Source organism: Pyxicephalus adspersus, chromosome 3 (assembly GCF_032062135.1).
Source record: "Pyxicephalus adspersus chromosome 3, UCB_Pads_2.0, whole genome shotgun sequence".
NCBI lineage: Eukaryota > Metazoa > Chordata > Amphibia > Anura > Pyxicephalidae > Pyxicephalus > Pyxicephalus adspersus.
Window position 1 is genome coordinate 71700470 of NC_092860.1, and position 22396 is coordinate 71722865.

The 22396-nt window shown below is 34.4% G+C and overlaps 1 protein-coding gene across 1 annotated transcript in view; it reads left to right on the top strand.

Moving 5' to 3' along the window:
• Window positions 1-22396, top strand: part of LOC140327414 (uncharacterized) — a 37355-nt gene that overhangs the window by 3920 nt on the left and 11039 nt on the right. The window contains exons 3-24 of the mRNA XM_072406798.1: window positions 5-4609; window positions 8220-8327; window positions 9281-9388; window positions 10311-10444; window positions 11656-11723; window positions 12678-12850; window positions 12961-12987; window positions 13088-13245; window positions 14276-14337; window positions 14471-14643; window positions 15188-15223; window positions 15983-16122; window positions 16742-16803; window positions 16939-17111; window positions 17694-17729; window positions 18385-18524; window positions 19027-19094; window positions 19408-19568; window positions 20364-20390; window positions 20491-20648; window positions 21611-21672; window positions 21806-21978. Of these exons, the coding sequence (XP_072262899.1) occupies window positions 5-4609; window positions 8220-8327; window positions 9281-9388; window positions 10311-10444; window positions 11656-11723; window positions 12678-12850; window positions 12961-12987; window positions 13088-13245; window positions 14276-14337; window positions 14471-14643; window positions 15188-15223; window positions 15983-16122; window positions 16742-16803; window positions 16939-17111; window positions 17694-17729; window positions 18385-18524; window positions 19027-19094; window positions 19408-19568; window positions 20364-20390; window positions 20491-20648; window positions 21611-21672; window positions 21806-21978 (6852 nt within the window). The remainder of the gene's footprint in view (window positions 1-4; window positions 4610-8219; window positions 8328-9280; window positions 9389-10310; window positions 10445-11655; window positions 11724-12677; window positions 12851-12960; window positions 12988-13087; window positions 13246-14275; window positions 14338-14470; window positions 14644-15187; window positions 15224-15982; window positions 16123-16741; window positions 16804-16938; window positions 17112-17693; window positions 17730-18384; window positions 18525-19026; window positions 19095-19407; window positions 19569-20363; window positions 20391-20490; window positions 20649-21610; window positions 21673-21805; window positions 21979-22396) is intronic.

A 22396-nucleotide genomic window follows, 5' to 3' on the forward strand; every position in this document is an offset into this window, starting at 1 on the left:
ACAGAAGTAAATCCTTTTACAACAACCATTGCCTCAACAGAACCAGAGACAACAGATTTAGGCTCTTTTACAACTTTCTCATCACCAGAACCATCTAATACTCTGAGTACAACTCCTGCAGAAACATCACTTCCATTGACAACAACACCTTTTGAGTCTACCATATCAGAGACAATGGTCTCCACATTATCTGAATCTTTGACTAACATTACTGAAACAACGTATTCTACAGAAGCACCAATAACAACTGCATTGACTGAAACAACAGCAGTGAAAACATCTTATACAACAATTGACACCACATCAAGTGAATTGACAGCTACAACAGAGTTAGGAACAACAACGAAATCAGTTCCAACAACAACACAAAACCTGGAGACTACAAGAAGTTATACAGAACTTCTGACAACAGCAGCAATTTCAACAGAAATGATAACTAGCACATTTGTTCCAACAACTGCAGAGTCTATTGCCACACTAGCAGTAATATCCCTGACAACCGCTTTACCAGAAACTAATGCAGAAGAAACAAGCACGTCCTCCACATCATCAGTGTCAGAAACCTTGGAAACAACAGCAACATCAACACCATTCACACTACCACCAGATCAAACTAATACAGTGACTACGGAACAGACAACTACAATTTTGACCTCTCTGTTTACAACAACAGAATCTACTGAGACAACAGAAGAAGTAAATCCTTTTTCAACAACCATATCCTCCACAGAACCAAAAACCACAAAAGAGAACATAATTGCATCAACAGATTTAAGTTCTTTTACAACTTTCTCATCACCAGAATCATCTAATACACTGAGTACAACTACTGCAGAAACATCACTTCCATTGACAACAACACCTTTTGAGCCTACCATATCAGAGACAATGGTCTCCACATTATCTGAATCTTTGACTAACATTACTGAAACAACGTATTCTACAGAAGCACCATTAACAACTGAACTGACTGAAACAACAGCAGAGAAAACATCTTATACAACAATCGATACCAAATCAAGTGAATTTCCAGCTACAACAGGGTTAAGAATAACAACAAAATCACGTCCAACAACAACACAAGACCTGGAGACTACACGTTATACAGAACTACTGACAACAGCATCTATTTCAACAGAAATGATAACCAGTACATTTCTTCCAACAACTGCAGAGTCTACTGCTATTACAGAGACAATCACAACTCCAACTTCACCAACATCAAAAACATTGGAAACTTCAACAAGTGCAACACCTTTTACAACATCTCTGGACTCAATCAAAACACCGGCTACAGTACAGGCAACTATAGCATCAATAGTTCTGTCACCAATGACAAATTCTATTGAAGCAACAACGGAGAGAAACCCTCTTAGAACAACTAAAACCATAGGGGAACCAATGACCACAGAAGAAAATGTAATTTCATCAACTTTACAAACAGCAGCAACTTCTAGTATGACAACAGGTGTAAGATCTTTCACAATTTTCTCATCAACAGAACCAGATACAACACTGAGGTCAGTTACTACAGAAACTACATCACTTCTATTGACAACAAAACCTTTTGATTCTACTATGTTAGTTAAAACAGCCTCAGCATCATCTGAACCTTTGACTACTAGGAAAGAAATAACAGCTTTTACTATAGCACCATCAACAACAGAATTGACTGAAACAACAACCCAGGAATCTTCCTTTACAACAGCCTCCACATTGAAAGATTCACTAACCTCAGCACAGTTAGCAAAAACGACATCAGTTCTAACAAAAAAACTGGAGACTACAAGTAATATGACGCCTCTGACAACAGAATCAATTTCAGCCAAACTAGCGTCAACTACGTTTGTTCCAACAACTGCAGAGTCCCTTGGCACAACAGCAGTAACATCCCTGACAGAAGCTTTGACAGATGCAATTGCGAGAGAGACAAGCACAACCCCAACATCACCAGTGTCAGAAACCTTGGAAATGACAATGTCAACACCTTTCACAACCACACTGGAATTCAGAACACATCCTAAGAACATGACTATATCAGGTCCACAAACAGCAACAACTTCTAGTAAGACAATAGACATACTATCTTTTACAACTAACTCATCAACAGAACCAGATACAACACAGAAGACAACTACTACGAAACCAACATCACTTCGCCTGACAACACGTCTTGAGCCCACCATAGCAGTGACAACATCCTCAGCATCATCTGAACCTTTGACTACTTTGAAGGAGAAAACAGTTTCTACAGCAGTACCAACAACAGCAGGATTTACTAAAATAAAAACAGATAAGACTTATTTTATGACAGCCTCCTCATCTAAAGAGTCACCAACTATAACAGATTTAACAACAACAATGACATCATTTTCAACAACAAAAAAAGGGGGGGCGACTACAACAAGTAGCACCAAACCTCGTACAGATATTAGTTATTTTACAAGTTTGTCATCAACAGAACCGCCTACAACACTGAGGACAACTACTACAGAAACAGGATCACGTTCATTAACAACAACATCTATTCAGCCTACCATAGCTGTGACAGCAGCCGTAGCATCACCTGAACCTTTGCCTACCATGAAGGAAACAACAGCTTCTACTGCAGTACTATCAAGAACAGAATTGACGGAAACAGCAACAGAAAAATCTTCTTTTACACCAGCCTCCACATTGAAAGGATCCATTGAAACATCAGTGACCCCAGCTTTACTATCAGTAGAAACCACTGAAAAGGTGACAAGCTCAACCTCAATATCAGCAAGGTCAGATTCCTTGAAAACTATAGCAAAGACATCACCTTTCACAACACCACTAGAATCGACCAAACCATTGACTACAGAACAGACAACTACAGCATTCACATCTCTGTTTCCAACAACAGAATCCATTCGGACAACAACAAAAATAAACCCTCTTACCCCTCTTACCACAGCTTTCCTGAAACCAGTGACTACAGCAGAGAACATATTTGCATCAAGTCTACAAAGTGGAGCAACTTCGAAGACAACTACTAGAGAAATATCAGTTCCACTGACATCAACACCTCTTGAACCTACCATAGTAGTTACAACAAAGTCTACATCATCAGAACCTTCAATTACCATAAAGGAAACAGCAGTCTCTACTGTAAAGCCATCAACAACAGAATTGACTAAAACAACAACAGAAAAAAAGTCTTTTATGACAAGCTCTGCATTGATAGAGTCACCAACAACAATGACATTGGTGCCAACAACAACAAAAGAACAGAAGACTACAACAATCAAAACAAAACCTCTGGCAACAGCTACAATTTCAAAAGACATGATGTCAACCACATTGGTTCCAGGATCTGCAAATTCCATTGCCACAACAGCAGTAAAATCCCTGACAACAGCTTTAACATTAGCAGAAACCACTGCAGAGGAGACAAGCACAATCTCAACATCACCAACATCAAAAGCCTTGGAGACTTCAACAAAGACACCACTGGAAACAACAAAAACACTTACTACAATTCAGACAACCACAGCATCAACATCCATATTACCAACAACAAAATTCATTGAGACAACAACAGAGATAAATCCTCTTACATCATCCACATCCTCAAAAGAACCAGTGACCACAGAAGCGAACATTGTATCAAGTCTACAGACAGCAACAGCTTCTAGTAAGATGATAGATTTGCAATCTTTTACAACTTTCTCTTTAACGGAACCAACAACATTTAGGATAACTACTACAGAAGCAGCCACTAAATCACTTGAACCTACTATAGAAGCGATAACAGCCTCGGCGTCATCTCAAACTTTGACTACCATGAAGGAAACATTTTCTACAGAAGTGCCAATAACAACAGAAGTGAATGAAATGACAAAAAAGAAAACTTCAATAACAACTGTCCCCATATCAAAAGAATCACCAACTACAGCACTGTTAAGAACAATGAGATCAATTCCTTCAACTACAACAAATATGGAGACTACAACATCTAATGGAAAATCTCTGACAACAGCTTTACTTTCAACAGAAATGGTGTCAACCACATTGGCTCCATCGACTGCAGAGTCTTTTGCCACAACAGCGGTAACCTCACTGACAACAGCTTCAACATCAACAGATAACACTGTAAAAAACACAGGTACAACCTCAATATCAAAGGTGTCAGAAATCTTACACATTATAACAACATCAACACCTTTCACAACACCACTGGAATCAACCAAAACACTGACTAAAGCTCACACAACTACAGCGTCAACGTACCTATCTCCAACAACAAAATTACTGTCTCCAATGACAAAATCCCTTGAGACAACAACAGGAATATACCCTCTTTCAACATTCACCGTCTCAACAGAACCTGTGACCACAGAAGCGAATAGTCTTACAACATCAATTTTATCTTCAACAGAATCAACAGCAGTTAATCTTACAGCAACAGTGACGGGAGCTTTACCATCAACTAAACCTTTAACTACCATAGAGGAGAAGACAGAATCCACATTGAAGGAATCACAAACTTCAGCAGGGGCAACCACCACAATTAATTTACCACCAACCGATACATCTTTTCAAGCAACAGCGACATTTCTGGCAACCTCAACTTCACCACAAACAGGTAGGCTAATGCTTTATTGGTTGAATAAATAAATTAAATCATGTTTTCAATGGTATGCTTTTATTCACAGTAGATGAATAAACATACAGTTATAAGTTTATAAGTTTAATTTAAAATTTTATAATTATGGTAAAGCTTAGTTTTTCAAAAAACTGACTTACCTGCCATCTTCTGTTTCCAAATTCCTTTTCTCCACCAACATCATTGCTGCTCACTTGGTTTCTGTGCTTACTGTGTTCACTGCCAATAACCATCATAGTCACAGTTTTCCTCCTTTTGAATGTATTTAGACCCTCTTCATTTTTTTTCATTTTTGGTATGTTGCAGCCTGATGCTAATTTGTTAAAAATGTCAATAATCTACACTTAGTTCTGCATTAGGTGCAAAAGTGAAATAGGTGAAAAAACAATGGGTTGTTTTTAGGGATTTTTGAATGTTTTGTGTGTTTATGGGTGTTTTAGGTCTTTTCAAATGTTGCAGAATATGTTTTTTTACAGCCCAACAAGAAAACGCTCTGGTGTGGACTGGCCTATTGGAATTAATGTTAATTTCAAACATGGGCATTTAAATGATTAGGTTATTGCTGGGTCTACACAGACTACACGGCTGGTTTCCCCAGCATTTAACCCGAGGCTTTAAAAGCCCATTCCAATGGGCTAATCTACACCAGGGCATTTCCTTGAGGCATGTTTTTGAGCGTTATAGATAAACGTGGGTAAACGCGGGTAAATGCATCTATTGATTTTAATGGGGGCGTTTTCCCACGTGTATAACGTAAACGCAGTAAAATGTGGTAAACGCGGTAAAGAAATTTTCAAGCAAGGCAAGCTTTAACATCCTGGGCAGTTCATTTATGTCCAGATTTATATGTCTAAAACCAGTACATTGTTTTTTCATGAAAATTTATTTTACAGTATAATATATCTGTATGAGTATAATAAAGTTTGAAACACAAAATCATGTCAAAGTTTATTATTAAATTTAATATAAAAGGTATTTTTTTTAAATTTATTTAATTTATTATTTTATATACACAAAATCATGTCAAAATAATTAATTAAATAAAAAAAATTGATAAAAAAATTAAAAATAAACTTTGACATGATTTTGTGTTTCAAACTGTATTATACTTATACTTATACTAATATATTATACTGTAAATTAAATTTTCATGAATAACAATGTACTGCTTTTAAACATATATATCCAGTGTATTGCATTCAACAGTTATTTTGTATTGAATGCAATACAAAATAATTTGAAACTCCTACTATGCCCCTAGCGGCAGCTGTACGCACCAATGTTACTGGGATCTCCCGGGGAACGTCAGTGCACTTGCCAGGGGACAGATCGGAGATTTGGCCAGAGGATGGCAGGATGTGGGAGGACACCAATAGGACCAGGTAAGTGTTTGTTTTTTACTTCTTTAACTACCCCAAATGTTACTCAGGGTTACCACTTGCAGCAGGTTTTTTTTTACCTCGAGTCACACTCAGGCTTACTGCTGGGGATGTTAAAAGGCTTGTGAAAGTGCATAAAAATGCATATAAATGCGGTAGGAATGTGTACATTCATTTTTAAAAGCGACCATGTAGACCCAGCCTAAATGCTGCAGAAACAGTCTGTGTATACCACATTTACATAAGTATGCAGACCTTTTGCAACACTTGAAATTTAGCTCAGTTGAGCTCAGCTCTCCCATTTCTCTTGATTACTGCTGAGAAGTCTACCTGTGACCTGAGTCAATCTATGTGTGAAAATTATGTCTTATGCTCCCTTAACCACTCTTTCACAATTTGTGTGAGATGAATAGTGGCTTTTTTGTTTTGGAATATGCCATAGCCATCTGAAAATTTAGTAAATTAGGTCAGCTCACCTTTTGTTTGAGCACATAAAATTGCTGAACCCAGACCTGACCAACTAAAGTAACCCCAGATCATAACTCTGGGGTTACCTCACCCCTCACAGGCTTGGGAACTTTTTTCAGGCAGTGTAGTTCTAACAAATTTCTGTCACTTTTAAGGCTTTCATATTTGGCCTAGCTTCTTGTATTTTTGTCTCTCCCTATTCATGTACTTTGTATTTTGTGCTGGGCTTTTTCCTTCTTTAAAAAAATAATGTTATGTGTTTTTAACTGTTTTTTTAGAATATGTAATTACTTTTTTTTACACTATGTAGAAACAGGTTAATTTTAGATGCAGTTTTGTGTATTTTCATTGTTATTCTTGTAGTCCTTCTGGGTAATTCTAATGCAGTCATAGAGAGTTTTTTCTACTGGTCATGTATATGGTAGCAGTCCAAGCTGCTCAAATGATTTTCTCACGCAGTCAGGCATTTACAAGTTTGGAGAACTGCCAAATATCTGATCTTTTACTAATCAAGTGAAACATTACAATGCAAATGTTTATTTTATGTGAACCTACCTTTAAGCTATGTTTGTCTGTAAAGTACATGAATTCCTTTTTTAGCTATTTAGCAGCCTCAAAGCTATAATCCACTTCAAAAGGCAAGAACAACATAAATACCTTTTGCTTTGTTGCAAAAGCAGTATTATTGTAGCTGTTTCCTCTGATGTTGGGATCTTGCAGCATGCATAGTACAGTTGTTACTATTTGTAAGATTGATTTAATTACAAAACAATGACAAAAAATATGTTCCGTAGTTCAACCAAAAGTTCAGTGTATCTAGCTAGTTATAGCAAAATAATCATTGTGTAAGGTCCTCGAATCTAACACTGCAGTCTTCACCTTTAGTAAGCCCCCGCTCAGCCTCGGGGGACTGGTTGTGTTTCCCAGCACACATTTGCCCACAGGACTTAATGCGCAAGGGATGGTGCCTGGGGAAGGGTTGGCAGAGAACCAGGAGCCCACAGATAATGCAGTACCAAGATTTCAACAGACACGCCTAGAATACAGAGCCAGAGGTCATAACAGATAATCTATCCACCAAAGTACACAGGGGCAAAAACAAGCAGGGTTGAGATCACAGGGAAAAGGTCGGTCCAGGCAACATAAACTTGCAAAGTCAGCAACAGTAAATGAGAGGAAAACACACTCCAGCACAGATTAGCCCAGCTAAACACTACAACAGGCCTTGGTGACTGGGCACAAAGAGGCTATAATGTCCCAGCAGCCAATGGCAGTGCAGGATAGAGTAAGGAACTGATCAGCCTTTAAAATCCTCTTCAGCTGTGCAGCTGTGTTTCTTCAGAACTAAACACATTATTGTAAAATATTCATTCTTATTATATAATAAGAATAAAAATGCAAATATTACACTAGAAGATATATATATATATATATATATATATATATATATATATATATATATATATATAACAGGCCTGGATGTTCCTCTCACAAGGGGGATAACAAGTCAATCTTATGTGATAGAACAGTGCAAAAGAGACTTACTTTTAAAGTAGACACCATTTGTGAGTTAGATCATTTCTATGCTCCCAGCTCATGAACATTGGTAACACAGAGCTTCGTATATGCTTATTAACCAGCCAGTGCCATGTGCTTGTTCTCTTACCTATTTTAAAATAAATTGAGCAGGAATACAAAACATATATTTTACTTTAATGCAATGTCAATTTTTTTATCTACAGTTGAAGAGGTGATAGTTCCAGTCACCAAAGTGCCGGTACAGCAGCCTAATGGAGTTAACACAACCACAGAACAGACTAGAATAAGTCAAACATCTAGTACCTCATCTGGTAACTCCTTTTTATCAAACATATATTTGATCATTAGTTGCTAACAATAAAGACAGAGCTATGATCAACATCTTTTTGTCATAACTTTATATACTTCTATAATATTTAGATTAATTGATTTTAAGTGCTATTTTTTAATGGCTATTTACCCATAGCACCCTAAAAGAACCAGTCATGATGGTATGTGCTCTAAGTAAATCAAAAGCCAAACATTATTTTTAACCATTTTGAACAAAATTTGAGTTAAACCTATCAGGTTTTTTTCTCAACATCTGAGTTCAATTGCTAATATATAATTATATTTGTCCTGTAGACACAACAGGAAGTAAGAACATAAATCTCTCCTAAGTGAGGGAAATGCCCTCTAAGACAGTTGTTATCAGTACCACGTGTAGAAATTTGGATGGGAATACTTATCTTTTACTATATACTTATGTAAAAAAATAACTTTAATTTACTTTATTTCAACTTTGATACAGTAAGGTGCTTGCAAAATTTTACCATCCTTTACTATTAGTATTGAAATCTTTATGGCTCATTAAAACTAAATGGCTTAGAAATTGAACCTTTGGTTTTATCTCTAAAATTATTTTTCTACCTAACAAATATATATATGTAATCATATAGGCATTTATAAGCATATGTGTATCCTAGCTGCAGGTGTGTGAATATATGCATGTATAAGAAGTCTTTGTCACTTTTTTTTGTCCTAATAGTATTACTTTCACAGGGGGAATACAAAATATTAATAGTACAGATGACAGTTACTCCTAAGGAAGACCAGTTTGCCAGTTTGTAATAATGATTGAATAGCTTTAAAGCTACGAAGGTCACTTTTAGTTTATTTTAAAATCAATTTAAAATCAAACTTATGGCCACAAAATAACTTAAATGTAAATTATCCAAAAAGAGATATTTTACTTTGTCATGTCCAATCTCTTTTTGATCTACAGCTCAAGAGGTCATAATTCCAGTCACCCAAGTGCCGGTACAGCAGCCTAATGGAGAAAACACAACCACAGAACCGATTACCATAATTCAAGCATCTAGTACTTCATCTGGTAACTTGATCATGTTAAACATATCTTTGTTTATGAATCACAATAATCCACATCTTTTTGTCATATTCGCAATTAAAAGTTTAACAATAAGCATTGCAAGTTTAGTGCAGGCAGCACACTACTGTCTTCAATAGCACTTTTTGCCCTATAATATTTAGAGTACTTGTTTTAAAGCATTTACCCATAGTAAAGTAAAATAATTAAGCCTGATGGTATAAGAAAAGTACCAGATTCTCTTTAATTGGTTGCTGTAGTACACCTAATATATAAATCCCCAAATTGTTTTTATTCATTTTGGTCAACATAGGCAACATAGGAGATGGTTAAAACTGTCATTTTACTACCATTGGGGAGATATCACTTTACTTCCTGTCCTGTAAACACAAAATGAAATGAGATTAAATTTCTTCTAAATGAAAGAAATGCTCTCAATAGCTGTCACTGTATGTGAGCCCAATTAGATTTTCCCTCCATCTTTTTCTGATCGCAGCTTAAAGGTTTTGTTGTTTTTTTTTAATTTAGTCACAGTCATAATGCTTACCAAGAAAAACAGTTTAAAGGGAAACATAACTGTAAAAGCCCTATAGAAGTTCGAGCCTCACTCTACACTACTCTATGAAAAATAGGCAGCATGATTGACTTTCTCATTTTGTGTGGTTGAGGATTTCAAATCAATATAAATAAGTTCACATGTTTGTTTAAACAATAAATATTACAAACCACTTAAACTATGAAAATACAATTAACCTAAATATTTTTTTTAATCCACTAATATTAAAAAAGTTGTGAAGTAAACAATCTGTTAAACAATTACTACTCATTTAAAGGCATATATTTAAATATAGCAAGAGACTGCAGATTTTTTAAACATTTGTTTTACATAATGAACAACTAATAAAATATTTGCATGTTCCTTTGGCAGAAATATTAACAGGTTCTCCATCAGTTGTGGATTTTACATTCAACTTGACTTTAGTGAATGTGACTTACAGTTCCCAGTTTCAGGATCAGTCCTCTGAAACCTACCGTGCCATGTCTGCTATTTTGCTTTTGCAGGTAAGGGATGCTTGGCAGAAAAAATATCTTAAATAACGATTCTGTTAGAGTCTAGAAATACTGCGTGATCTGCAAATCTTGTTCTAGCTTTAATTCAGAATATACTATTGAACTCTGTGGGAATCTTGTTTGTAAATTCTGGTATTTTTTAGAGCTAACAGCCAATGAAAAACAATACTATACAACATGCAGAGCTTTGTTTAATAAAATTTCCTAATTCAAATTCAAAATTCATAAAAAATCTTTAAGTAATTCGTTTTGGAATTACCTAAACACTGTATGTGGTGTACAGAACAGTATAATTCAATTTATAATTTATGAAGTAGAATTGGCCAGATGATTCAGATGTGTAACACAACCCAAGAACAGGAGGAGTTATAACTAGTGCCATTTTGCATATAAATTGTCATAATGAGCAACAAAATCATAGTGCCATTTTACCTTGGCATTTTCCATGGCCAGACGCCTTCTGTCAAACTCTAGGTGTCTAGGAGCAGTAAAAGGCTGTCACTGCCATGCATTTTCAGTCTGTAGTCTAAAGAGTGTTTTTTTTTTCCATTAAACCCCTTGTCTCCTTTAATGAAAGCTTTAAAATACCACCCTGGAAATAAAGGCCTTTTCTAAACTTCAATATTTTTTCTAATCAACCACAAAATGAAATAAAAATATACAAATATTGGACCTGTAGGATTTGCCTTCAACACATGGTATTAGAGAACTGGAACTGGAACCCTGTCTAAAACGTTCATAATTGTATCAGTATTGTTTATTCCCTTGTGGGAATAAAAACATGTATATATTTAACAGTGACAGGAAGTGGTAATTCAGCAATTACACCAGTTATACCACAGCAGGGAAAGGGCCAAGTTTAACAGAAAGAACAGTGCTTTACTTCAGTAGAGCTTTGGTGCTGACAGCCTGATATGCTCAGGGGTCCAGTAGCCATAGACCTAAAATCTGGAAAAATATAGTATGTAAAAATTTACAAAACTTTTGTGTGTGTGGGGGGTGGATAGAGTCATACATGGCTCAAATATTTAGAATATAGGTTTTGATACTTACCAGTGCAGTAAGCTAAATTTTGGATTGTGTTTTGGACTTTTAAAGATGCCTTTCAACAGTTACCTACAGTACAATACAGTTTGTGCTTTTTTGTGCTTTTTAATGCTAAATTTAATTCAGTCCCCTATTTTGCTTTTTTTTTTCTGTAGATTAACCAGGTATTTCAAAAGTCAAGCATTGGAGCTGCATATTCTGGATGCAGAGATTTATTGTTCAGGTACAGCCTTTATACTTAGATTCATAGATTGCTTCTTGAGTTTTTTTTTTCAGTTACTGGCCAATAAATGTCAAACATTGAAATACTTTGCTTTTAAACAACTTTGTGGGGACTAAACTTAATTTGAACTTTATAAGCCATTCCTAACACTAAATAATGCCTGCACAAGCCCTGAAAGTTTGCTTGGTCTCAAATAAATATATACCTTTCTACTTTAGACTTTTATATAGAGTATATTAGATAATATTTATATTAGTAAGTATATTAAATATTAGCAATCCAGCACTTAGTGAAGTCTAAGGAGCACTGGCACTGTCCCATAAAAATTTGGATGGTTGGGGGTGGATGCGAATTAACATGAAACACTTAACTTTCCAGCTTTTACTTTACCTAACCCTGAAACCTTTAGATCATTACAATACTAACATGTGTCTGCACATATCTAGCTACCTGCAAAATCTGCTTGCAAAAGCTTAAAACTATTTCCACAATGTATGTGGTGTCCAAACAAACGCAAGGCATCCTGCCACTTCCTACCGCCTGTCAAATAAAGAATATTGAATAAACCCATTCTATCCAATTTTGACAGATTAAGTATGGTTCAGCCAATCTGTTTGCCAGATAATAACAACTGCCATTGTAGTGTACTACCGTATACCTGTCAATACATGTTGGATATACATGTTGGATCGGAAATCGGATTGCTCAAAGTACCTTAAATATGAGTTGAAATCAACTCTGACTGGAATTATCCAACTACCACTACCAAAACTAGTGTAGCATAATTTTCCCTTTCAACAGTTTATACCATACTGCTTGTGTATACAAGTATTCACAGTAAAAGTAAAATCTCCATTACTTCACATACAAATTTAACACATTCTGACCTTTAGTTTTTGTCTATGTATTTCTATAGTATGATTGCCTATTTATTTTTCTGTACTGTGTTTACAGGCCTGGAAAAATACCTGAATCGTTCAGCATTGACTGTGTGTGCTCATACATTAACAACACAGTGGGGCAGAACTTTACCAAGCAATCAATATATAAAGAGATCTACAACATCACAAATGGAGTAAAAAACCTAGACAAATACCCCTTGGACAGTTCCAGTCTTTATATTGATGGTATTATAAAACATGCATTTTAACTATGTACTGAATATCATTTTGTACCAGTAAAAATTTAGTGAAAAAGATCTTTGTTAAACATTAAAAAACCCTTTTGTTTCTTTTAGGTTATAATGAATACACATTGTCAACAAGTAAGTGGACATATTATACAGAAATTAGTTGTATACAGAAACATTAACAGTGCTACAAATAAACTTGTTGCTTATCTGTTTTCTTCTTGGTACATTGTAGCTATTTTGCCAACAACTCACTCACCATCAACAGTATACCCAGCAGCGGACTCCTCTGTTACAGTGAACTTCACTTTGACTAATCTGAAATTTGTCTATGAATTTACAAACCCAGCATCTTCTAAATACATTAGCACACAGGCGATTATGAATACACTGGTAAGTAAATAAGTTAAAGGCGACCTAAAGTCACAGAACTCACATTAGGAATGAAATAAATACTTATAGACACACAGCTGTTTATCAGCAATATTTTTTTTTAAATGCTAATGAAAAGTGTTTGTTTATGCTGTCAATCTGTGCAGTGGATGCTAATGGGTTTCACTTTTTGTGTGTGAACACTAAAGGGCATTAGAGTGTCAGCTTATTGATTATAAGAAAACTACATGTTCCATGTTTCCTTGCACAGTCTATCATGACTGTGGCCTTATATGCTTGTAGTCTCAGCTCTCTATAACACAAAAGAATGGCTACACTGGCTACAAAGGAAGACATTTTGAGTAGGAGTAGTAACATGCTGTCATTGATAGACTTTCAGATGTATGTCAACGCCTGTGTAGGCATTTGCAAGCTGCTGTACCAGCACATGGGCTCCTTTTTTAAATTTTGTGTGTAAAATATAACCTCTAGTAATAACCGCTAGCAAACACTAAAAAAAACTTGTAGAAGGGATTTTTAATCATTTGCAAGTGGCACCATTTCAAGTCTACAAAGGCAGCAGGGGCAGCAAACTGACCCTAGAAGCTGCATGTAGTGTCCAAACACCCTGTCCCTAAACCCACCAGCTTCATACCACTTGTCTCTGGGCCCATTTGTTACAATGATAACCATTTTTGAAAGTAGTTTTGAGTAAAAACTGCTTTTAAAAAACTAACACAATGAACGAAGCCCAAGGGTGAGATTGTACTTTTTTTTATCCCTGTGACACCAGGGGAAGAGTTGAGAGGAATATGGTTCATCAGAACAGGAATACCCCTCATACCAATGAAAGTAGCCCCAATTGTAGAGATATTTCCTTCTTTTCTGTTCCTTTGACCCCCTGTTAGAATAGAAAGGGAGGTGAACTCTCCAGCAGACCCAAGATAGCAAGAAAAACTAATTTTTACCAATTTTTTGTATTTTTAAAATGATAAAACAAAGATAGGATGTTTAAATGAAAATTTAAAAATGTTTCAAATTTGTATTTTAGCTGGATGATTTAATGAAGAAAACCAGTTTAAAAATGAGTTTATCTGCCTGCCAACTAATAAGGTAAGAAAATAATTTCTAAAGGCAACTGTATAGTTATTATGTATTTTAGTTGCATAACTTATTAGGTTGCATGTTTACTTTATGTGAATGTAAGTAATTGTCACATTTTCAATGTAATGTTGTTCATATACAGTTTGGAAAACAGTGATGGTGACACCAAAGTCAATGCCGTCTGCAAGTACAACAGCACGCTAGAAACCTCTCCATTTAATACAGTTGCTTTTTACAAGGAACTAAAAAATCAGACTTTGAACATTACAAAGTTGTCAATCTACACTCTGAATCCTAACAGCCTTTACGTCAATGGTAAATATTCTTTTGTTATTATTATTTTTTATGATCCACTGTCACATACACAAATGTATAGTCAAAGCATTTTTGCATAGGGTAAGGAAGGATTAGTACTTCTGTCAGGTTTTACTGCATTAAGAAGCTCTGTTGGAAAATGTTTTTTTCTTGTAAAAACATTGTCTCACCAAGGCTGGAAGTAAAGCAACACAGACAAAAGTAAAAATGTTTTGTTTTTTTCAGTAGGTAAATGCTAAAGTCCCTAGCAACTGTACAATTCTCTGTTTAAGATTTTTCCCTACTTCCTTTTGGTACAAGGTTGTCATAAAAACAGGAAGGGAGAGTAAATCTCAGCAGTAAAACCTAACTGGAGTACTTTCTTTTTATAATTCTTATGTTTGCAACCATCAGTAAGGATAACATTTGTTTTGCTTGCCTGTTGAATAAAGAGGATTTAGCTACACTTCAATAAAAAAACATTCTACTTAGAAATAATTTGCTTATTAATTTTGCTGGTGTTATCTTCAAGGCTAACATTACATTTTGTCCTTTTTTTGTCTAGGTTATAATGAGCAGGAGTCAATGTCTCCAATTTCAAGTAAGATATTTTAAAAGCAAAAAGTAAAAATGTTTAAACTGAAGTTCTGCTAATATCTTCTTTTTCCTGGTCCCCCCCCCCCCCAATCAAAATGACAATCAGAGTAATATATTAAATCATTATGCTTTCTGAGTCCTTATATCATGATGTGTTTTGTGAAGTGCTATGTACAGTCCAATGGAAATGCATTTTAATGCAACTCCTAAAAACAACCAAGCATACAGCCACACTGCTACTGTTTGAGACAATGGGCCTCACTTATTAAAGCTCTCCATTGCTAAGATAAGGTACACTATGATCAGTGAAGCTGGGTGATTCAGCAAACCTGGAATGGATTACTTAAAAGTCATTTGCCATTTGTTGTTTTTATCCAGATCTACTCCAAGTTTGCTTGATCACCCAACTTTACTGATGAAAATGTATTCTCTCCAGCCTTGGAGAGCTTAAATAAATCAGGCCCACTGACCGCAAAAATAGAGAAAACGGCCTCTACAGCTTTGCTGAGCATACATAAGTGAAGCCCCTAAAAGGCTAAACTAGGCTTCTAGTACATCTAAAGAGTTGAACAAAACAATTAAATATAGCAAATGTAATGCCAACTATTTATAATCACTAGTAAAGAATGCATTAAGTTAACATGTATTGTAAATATTCTATAGCTATTTAACTTTAGGCTTTCATATTATGTGTGTTTTTTTATTCATCTAAATACAACTTATATTGTATTTGTTTATGATGTTGATTTATTTATACTTTCAGCTACAATCCCAACCACACCATTGGTAGCAATTAGCAGTTTTACTGTAAATCTTACTATAACAAATCTCCCATACACCTCTGATATGGGGAAACCCAACACCTCTATATTCAACAGCACTCAACTTATAATGAATAATTTGGTGAGTATGGTTTACTAATTCAAAGCTTATCTAAAAGTCCTCAAAGCACAATTTGCAAGGTTGTCATTTGCTCAGATCTTAAATGGTTTTAATAATTAAATATCAATATTATTTAATGATAATTAGAAATATGTAGTAAGTGCTTTTTGAAAAATGTAAGCTCTATGTATATGAATAAAAAAACACATTTTTTGTTATAAAACACTTTATTTTGTAACTTGTGTACACAGTTAGATCGGGTTAATTCACTTACCTGTTCTGCTAACAGCGTAAGCCCAAGGACACCACTACCTCAGGGAATGTGTTACAATGTTTAGAGAATGTGATAGTGAAATAATTGAAGCTGTGTACTTTCCAGACATCTAAAATAACCATAGTCTCCTGTTTTTTTTCTTGTGAAAGTCTTCTTGACATGATTGGATATTTCCTTATTTTCTGTTCCTCTGACCCCCTATCAGAATAGAAAGGGAGGTGAACTCTCTAGCAGACCCAAATATAGCAGGAAAAACTAATTTTTACCAGCTTTTTATTTTCTTTAAATGAAAAAACAAACAAAAAAAAAAAACAAAGATAGGATGTTTAACTAAAGTGGCAAAAATGTTTCAAATTTGTATTTTAGCTGGATGATTTAATGAAGAAAACCAGTTTAAAGATGAGTTTGTCTGCCTGCCAACTAATAAGGTAAGAAAACAATTTCCAAAAGGCAACTGTATAGTTAATATGTATTTTAGTTACAGAACGTAATTAGGTTGCATGTTTACTATATGTGAATGTAACTAATTGTCAAATTTTCAATGTTATGCCATTGATATACAGTTTGGAAAACAGTGATGGTGACACCAAAGTCAATGCCGTCTGCAAGTACAACAGCACGCTGGAAACCTCTCCATTTAATACAGTTGATTTTTACAAGGAACTAAAAAATCAGACTTTGAACATTACAAAGTTGTCAATCTACACTCTGAATCCTAACAGCCTTTACGTCAATGGTAAGTTTTCCTTTGCTAATTATTATTATTTATTATCCACTGTCACATACACTGGATAATTCTGTCCTAAAGTGTATGGTCAAAGCATTTTTGGATAGAGTTAGGAAGGATTAGTACTTCTGTCAGGTTTTACTGCATTCATAAGCTCTGTTGGAGAAACCCATTTTTCTTTCTTTCTGGTAAAAACGTTGTCTCACCGAGAATGGAAGAAAAGCAACAAAGACATAACGTTTTAGTGTTGTATATTATCCTGTTGCAGATTTTCCCCTACGTCCTTTTTGGTACAAGGATGTCATATAAACAGGAATAATGAATAATGAAATCCCAGCAGTAAAACTTAACTGGAGTTATTTCCTTTTATAATTCTTATGTATAGATATAATTTAAACAACAAATGTTGTTTACAAATTTGTTTTTAAGCAACCAGTAGTAAAAGTAACATTTGTTTTGCTTGCCTGTTGAAAAAAGAGGAAATAGTTACACTTCAAAAAAAATAAATTATCCATAAAAATAAATTGCTCATGAATTTTGCTGGTGTTGTCTCCAAGGCTAACATTTCATTTTGTCCCTTTTTTTGTCTAGGTTATAATGAGCAGGAATCAATGTCCCCAATTCCAAGTAAGATATTTAAAATGCTAAAAGTAAAAATGTTTAAACTGAAGTTCATTCTTCTAAATAGAAAAACAACTAAGCATACAGCCACACTGCTGCTACTGTTTGTTTGAGACAATGGACTTGATTTATTAAAGCTCTCCAAGGCTGGAGAGCATGCATTTCCATCAGTGAATCTGGGTGATCCAGAAAAACTGGAATGTATCACCTAAAAGTAATTTGCTATGTGTTAGCAAATGTTTTTAATCCTGGACCAGATCTATTCCAGGTTTGCTTGATCACCCAGCATCACTGATGAAAGTGTATTCTCTCCAGCCTTGGAGAGCTTTAATAAATCAGGCTCAATGACGCAAAAATAAAGAAACCGCCTCTACAGCTTTGATGAGCATACATAAGTGAAGCCCTTAAAAGGCTAAGCTAGACTTCTAGTAGTTCTAGAGTTGAGCAAGACAAATAAATATTGCAAAAGACAGGGATTACAAATGAAACAATAGTACTCCTAACCATATAAAATCACTAGTAAAGAATGCATTAACTTAACATGTATTGTAAATATTCTATAGCTATTTAAAATTAGGGTTTCTTTTTTATTTGTGTTTTAATTATCTAAATATGAGTTATATTCTACTTGTTTATGATGTTGATTTATTTATTCTTTCAGCTACAATCCCAACCACACCATTGGTAGCAATTAGCAGTTTTACTGTAAATGTTACTATAACTAATCTCCCATACACCTCTGATATGGGGAAACCCAACACCTCTATATTCAACAGCACTCAACTTATAATGAATATTTTGGTGAGTATGGTTTACTAATTCAAAGCTTATCTGAAAATCTTCAAAGCACCATTTGCATGGTTGCCATTTGCTCAGATCTTTAAAGTTATTAATTAAATATCAATATTATTTAAAGATAATAAGAAATATGTAGTAAGTGCTTTTTGAAAAATGTAAGCTCTATGTATATGAATAAAAAAAATTTTTTTTTTGGTTACAAAACACTTTATTTTGTGACTTTTGTACACAGTTAGATCAGGTTAATTCACTTACTTGTTCTGCTAAATCCTGTGAAATTCTTGTTGACATGATTAAATATTTAAAGTGAACACAACTTTAGTCATCAAGAACGTTTACTTTAATAAATATACAATCCTTAACAAAATCAAAGGATTATATTATTTATTTGTTCATTTTGTAATATTTGTGTTTTGGTTTTTAAAGATTTTAGAGACCTAAAGTAATATTTATATACAAACAATTAGCAATGTTTGCAATAGTTTTGTTTTTTCTTCTTTTTTAGTTGGACTCACTAATGAATAAAACAAGCCTTAAGGAAATGTATAGTAGATGTAAAGTTGTGAGATTTAGGTAAGTTACAATAGTGTGTTTATGTATGAATAATGTAAAAGAATACCCTCTCTAGCACACAGGTCACAATGTTTTTCCACTTTAATCAGTGTACAATACAGTGGTAGGCTTACATACAACATTTTATAATATTATAAAAGGTGCAATGTGATAAAATATGTAGACATTGTTTTCATTCATCCTGACTAAACCTATATAGATTTTTATAAATGAAGACTAGCTTCTCGCTCTTTATTTGCTAAAGTGTTTATAATGTATTTGTGGCACTAAATGTAAAGTCTGCATTTTTTTTTGTTTTTGTTTTTTTTTATAGGTTAGGAAATTCACAAGACACTAAAGTTGATGCCATATGTACAAGCACCAATCAGACACCATTTGACACTGTGGCTTTGTATAAAGAGCTGAAAAATTTGACATCCAACTTTAGCAAACTTAGCGTCTATACCTTGGATCCAAACAGTGTTTATGTCAATGGTAATGTTAAAATATGGCTTTTTTACTTTTACAATGTGTAAATGTGTTTATTAATATTATTATGAATATTATTAATAATAATAACAATATTATTAATAATAATAATAATAATAATAATATTTTTTTGTAATAGGATAATAGAGCATTAAAATAATCAAGATCAAAGACCATTTACCATTACTATAAAAAAACAAGGCATTGCTCTCATTCACACATACCGAACAGACACAATCCTCAGCATCACTTATTACCCTTGGACCACACAGATAACCTACAAAAAGTGAATGACTTGTAAAATGTAGTAAAGTATTTTATGCACTAATTTAGGACACATATCTAAACTTATACCTTTGCATAATATCAACTATCAGCTGTACAAAAGCTGCTTAAATCAGCTCTAGTAGCCAATGTACATTTATATTGTAGGAGTTTAGCTTCAACTCATTGCTGTAGAGAGGTATTTCAGACATCACTTCTATTTCAAGGAGCTTTACCCACTTCTATTCACAAAAATATAAAGAAAAATAAAATTGAATATTAAAGTAGTGTGTGCTCATACATAAACAACACAGTGGATCAGAACTTTACCAAGCAATCAATATATAAAAATATCTACATCACAATTGAGGTAAAAAACCTGAACAAATACACCTTAAACAATTCCAGTCTATATATCAATGGTAATATAAAACATACATTTTAACTATGTATGGAATGTAAGTTTGTACCAGTAAAATATAGTGAAAAAGTCTTTAAATCTTTGTTAAACATTAAAAACCCTATTCTTTCTTTTAGGTTATAATGAATACACATTGTCAACAAGTAAGTGGACATATTATGCAGAAATGAGATGTATACACAAACATTAACAGTGCTACAAATAAACTTGTTGCTTATCTGTTTTCTTCTTGGTACATTGTAGCTATTTTGCCAACAACTCACTCGCCATCAACAGTATACCCAGCAGCCGACTCCTCTGTTACAGTGAACTTCACTTTGACTAATCTGAAATTTGTCTATGAATTTACAAACCCAGCTTCTTCTAAATACATTAGCACACAGGCGATCATGAATACACTGGTAAGTAAATAAGTTAAAGGCGACCTAAAGTCACAGAACTCACTTTAAGAATTATTAAAAAACAATAAGCACACAGCCGTATACCAGCAATATATTTTTTTTAAATACAAATGAAAAGTTTTTGTTTATTCTGTTAATCTGTGTAGTGGATGCTAATGGTTTTCACTATTTGTCTGAACACTAAAGAACATTGGAGTGGCTGTAATGTCAGCAGATTGTTTATTAGAAAACTACATGTTCCATGTTTCCTTGCACAGTGTATTATGACTGCAGACATTTATGCTTGTAGTCTCAGCTCTCTATAACACAAAAGGGTGGCTACACTGGCTACAAAGGAAGACATTTTAAATAGGAGTAGTAAGCCACTGCAATAGCCTAGCGTAGTGGCTCCTTTTTGGGATTTTGTGTTTAAAATATAACCTCTAGTAATACCCACTAGCAAACACTAAACAAAACTTGTACAAGGCATTTTTAAGCATTTGCAAAGTGGCACCAGTATATGGCAGCAGGGGCAGCAAACCGCTCCTAGAAGCTGCATGTAGTGTCCAAACCACCTCTCCCTAAACCCACCAGCTTCCTAAGACTTGTCTTTTGGCCCATTTGGTACAATGATAACCATTTTTGAAAGTAGTTTTGAATGGTAATACAACTGAAAAGTGCTTTTAAAAACTAACACAATTAACCAAGCCTAAGGGTGAGATTGTTCACCTTTTTATCCCTGTGACACCAGCAGAAGAGGAATATGGGTCATCAGAAAAGGAATCCTCCTCATACCAATGAAAGTAGCCCCTATTGTAGAGATATTTCCTTCTTTTCTGTTCCTGTAACCCTCGGTCAGATTAGAAAGGGAGGCGAAATCTCTCCAGCAGACCCAAAGATAGCAAGAAAAAAAATTTAACACCTTTTTTTATTCTTCAAATGAATTAAATGAAGTTTCAAAAATTTTTCAATTTGTATTTTAGCTGGATGATTTATTGAAGAAAACCAGTTTAAAAAAGAGTTTTTCTGCCTGCCAACTAATAGGGTAAGAACACAATTTCCAAAAGCAACTGTATAGTTAATATGTATTTCAGTTGCAAAACTTATTAGGTTACATGTTTACTTTATGTGAATGTAAGTAACTGTCACCTTTTCAATGTAATGTTGTTCATATACAGTTTGGAAAACAGCGATGGTGACACCAAAGTCAATGCCGTCTGCAAGTACAACAGCACGCTAGAAACCTCTCCATTTAATACAGTTGATTTTTACAAGGAACTAAAAAATCAGACTTTGAACATTACAAAGTTGGCAATCTACACTCTGAATCCTAACAGCCTTTACGTCAATGGTAAGTATTCCTTTGTTAATTATTATTATTTTTTTATCCACTGTCACATACACTAGATAATTCTGTCCTAAAGTGTATAGTCAAAGCATTTTTGGATAGGGTAAGGAAGGATTAGTACTTCTGTCAGGTATTACTGCATTCGGAAGTTCTGTTGGAGAAAGCCATTTTTCTGGTAAAAACGTTGTCTCAACAAGATTAGAAGTAAAGCAATGTTTGGACAGTAAAAATGTTTTGGTTTTTTTCAGTAGGGGAATACTAAAGTCCCTATGAACTTTTTAATGTTGTGTATTTTTCTGTTCAGATTTTTTCTCACGTCCTTTGTGGTACCAGGTTGTCATAAAAACAGGAAGTGGGAGGAAATCTCTGTAATGAAATCCCAGCAGTAAAACCTAACTGGAGTTTTTTCCTTCTTATGTAT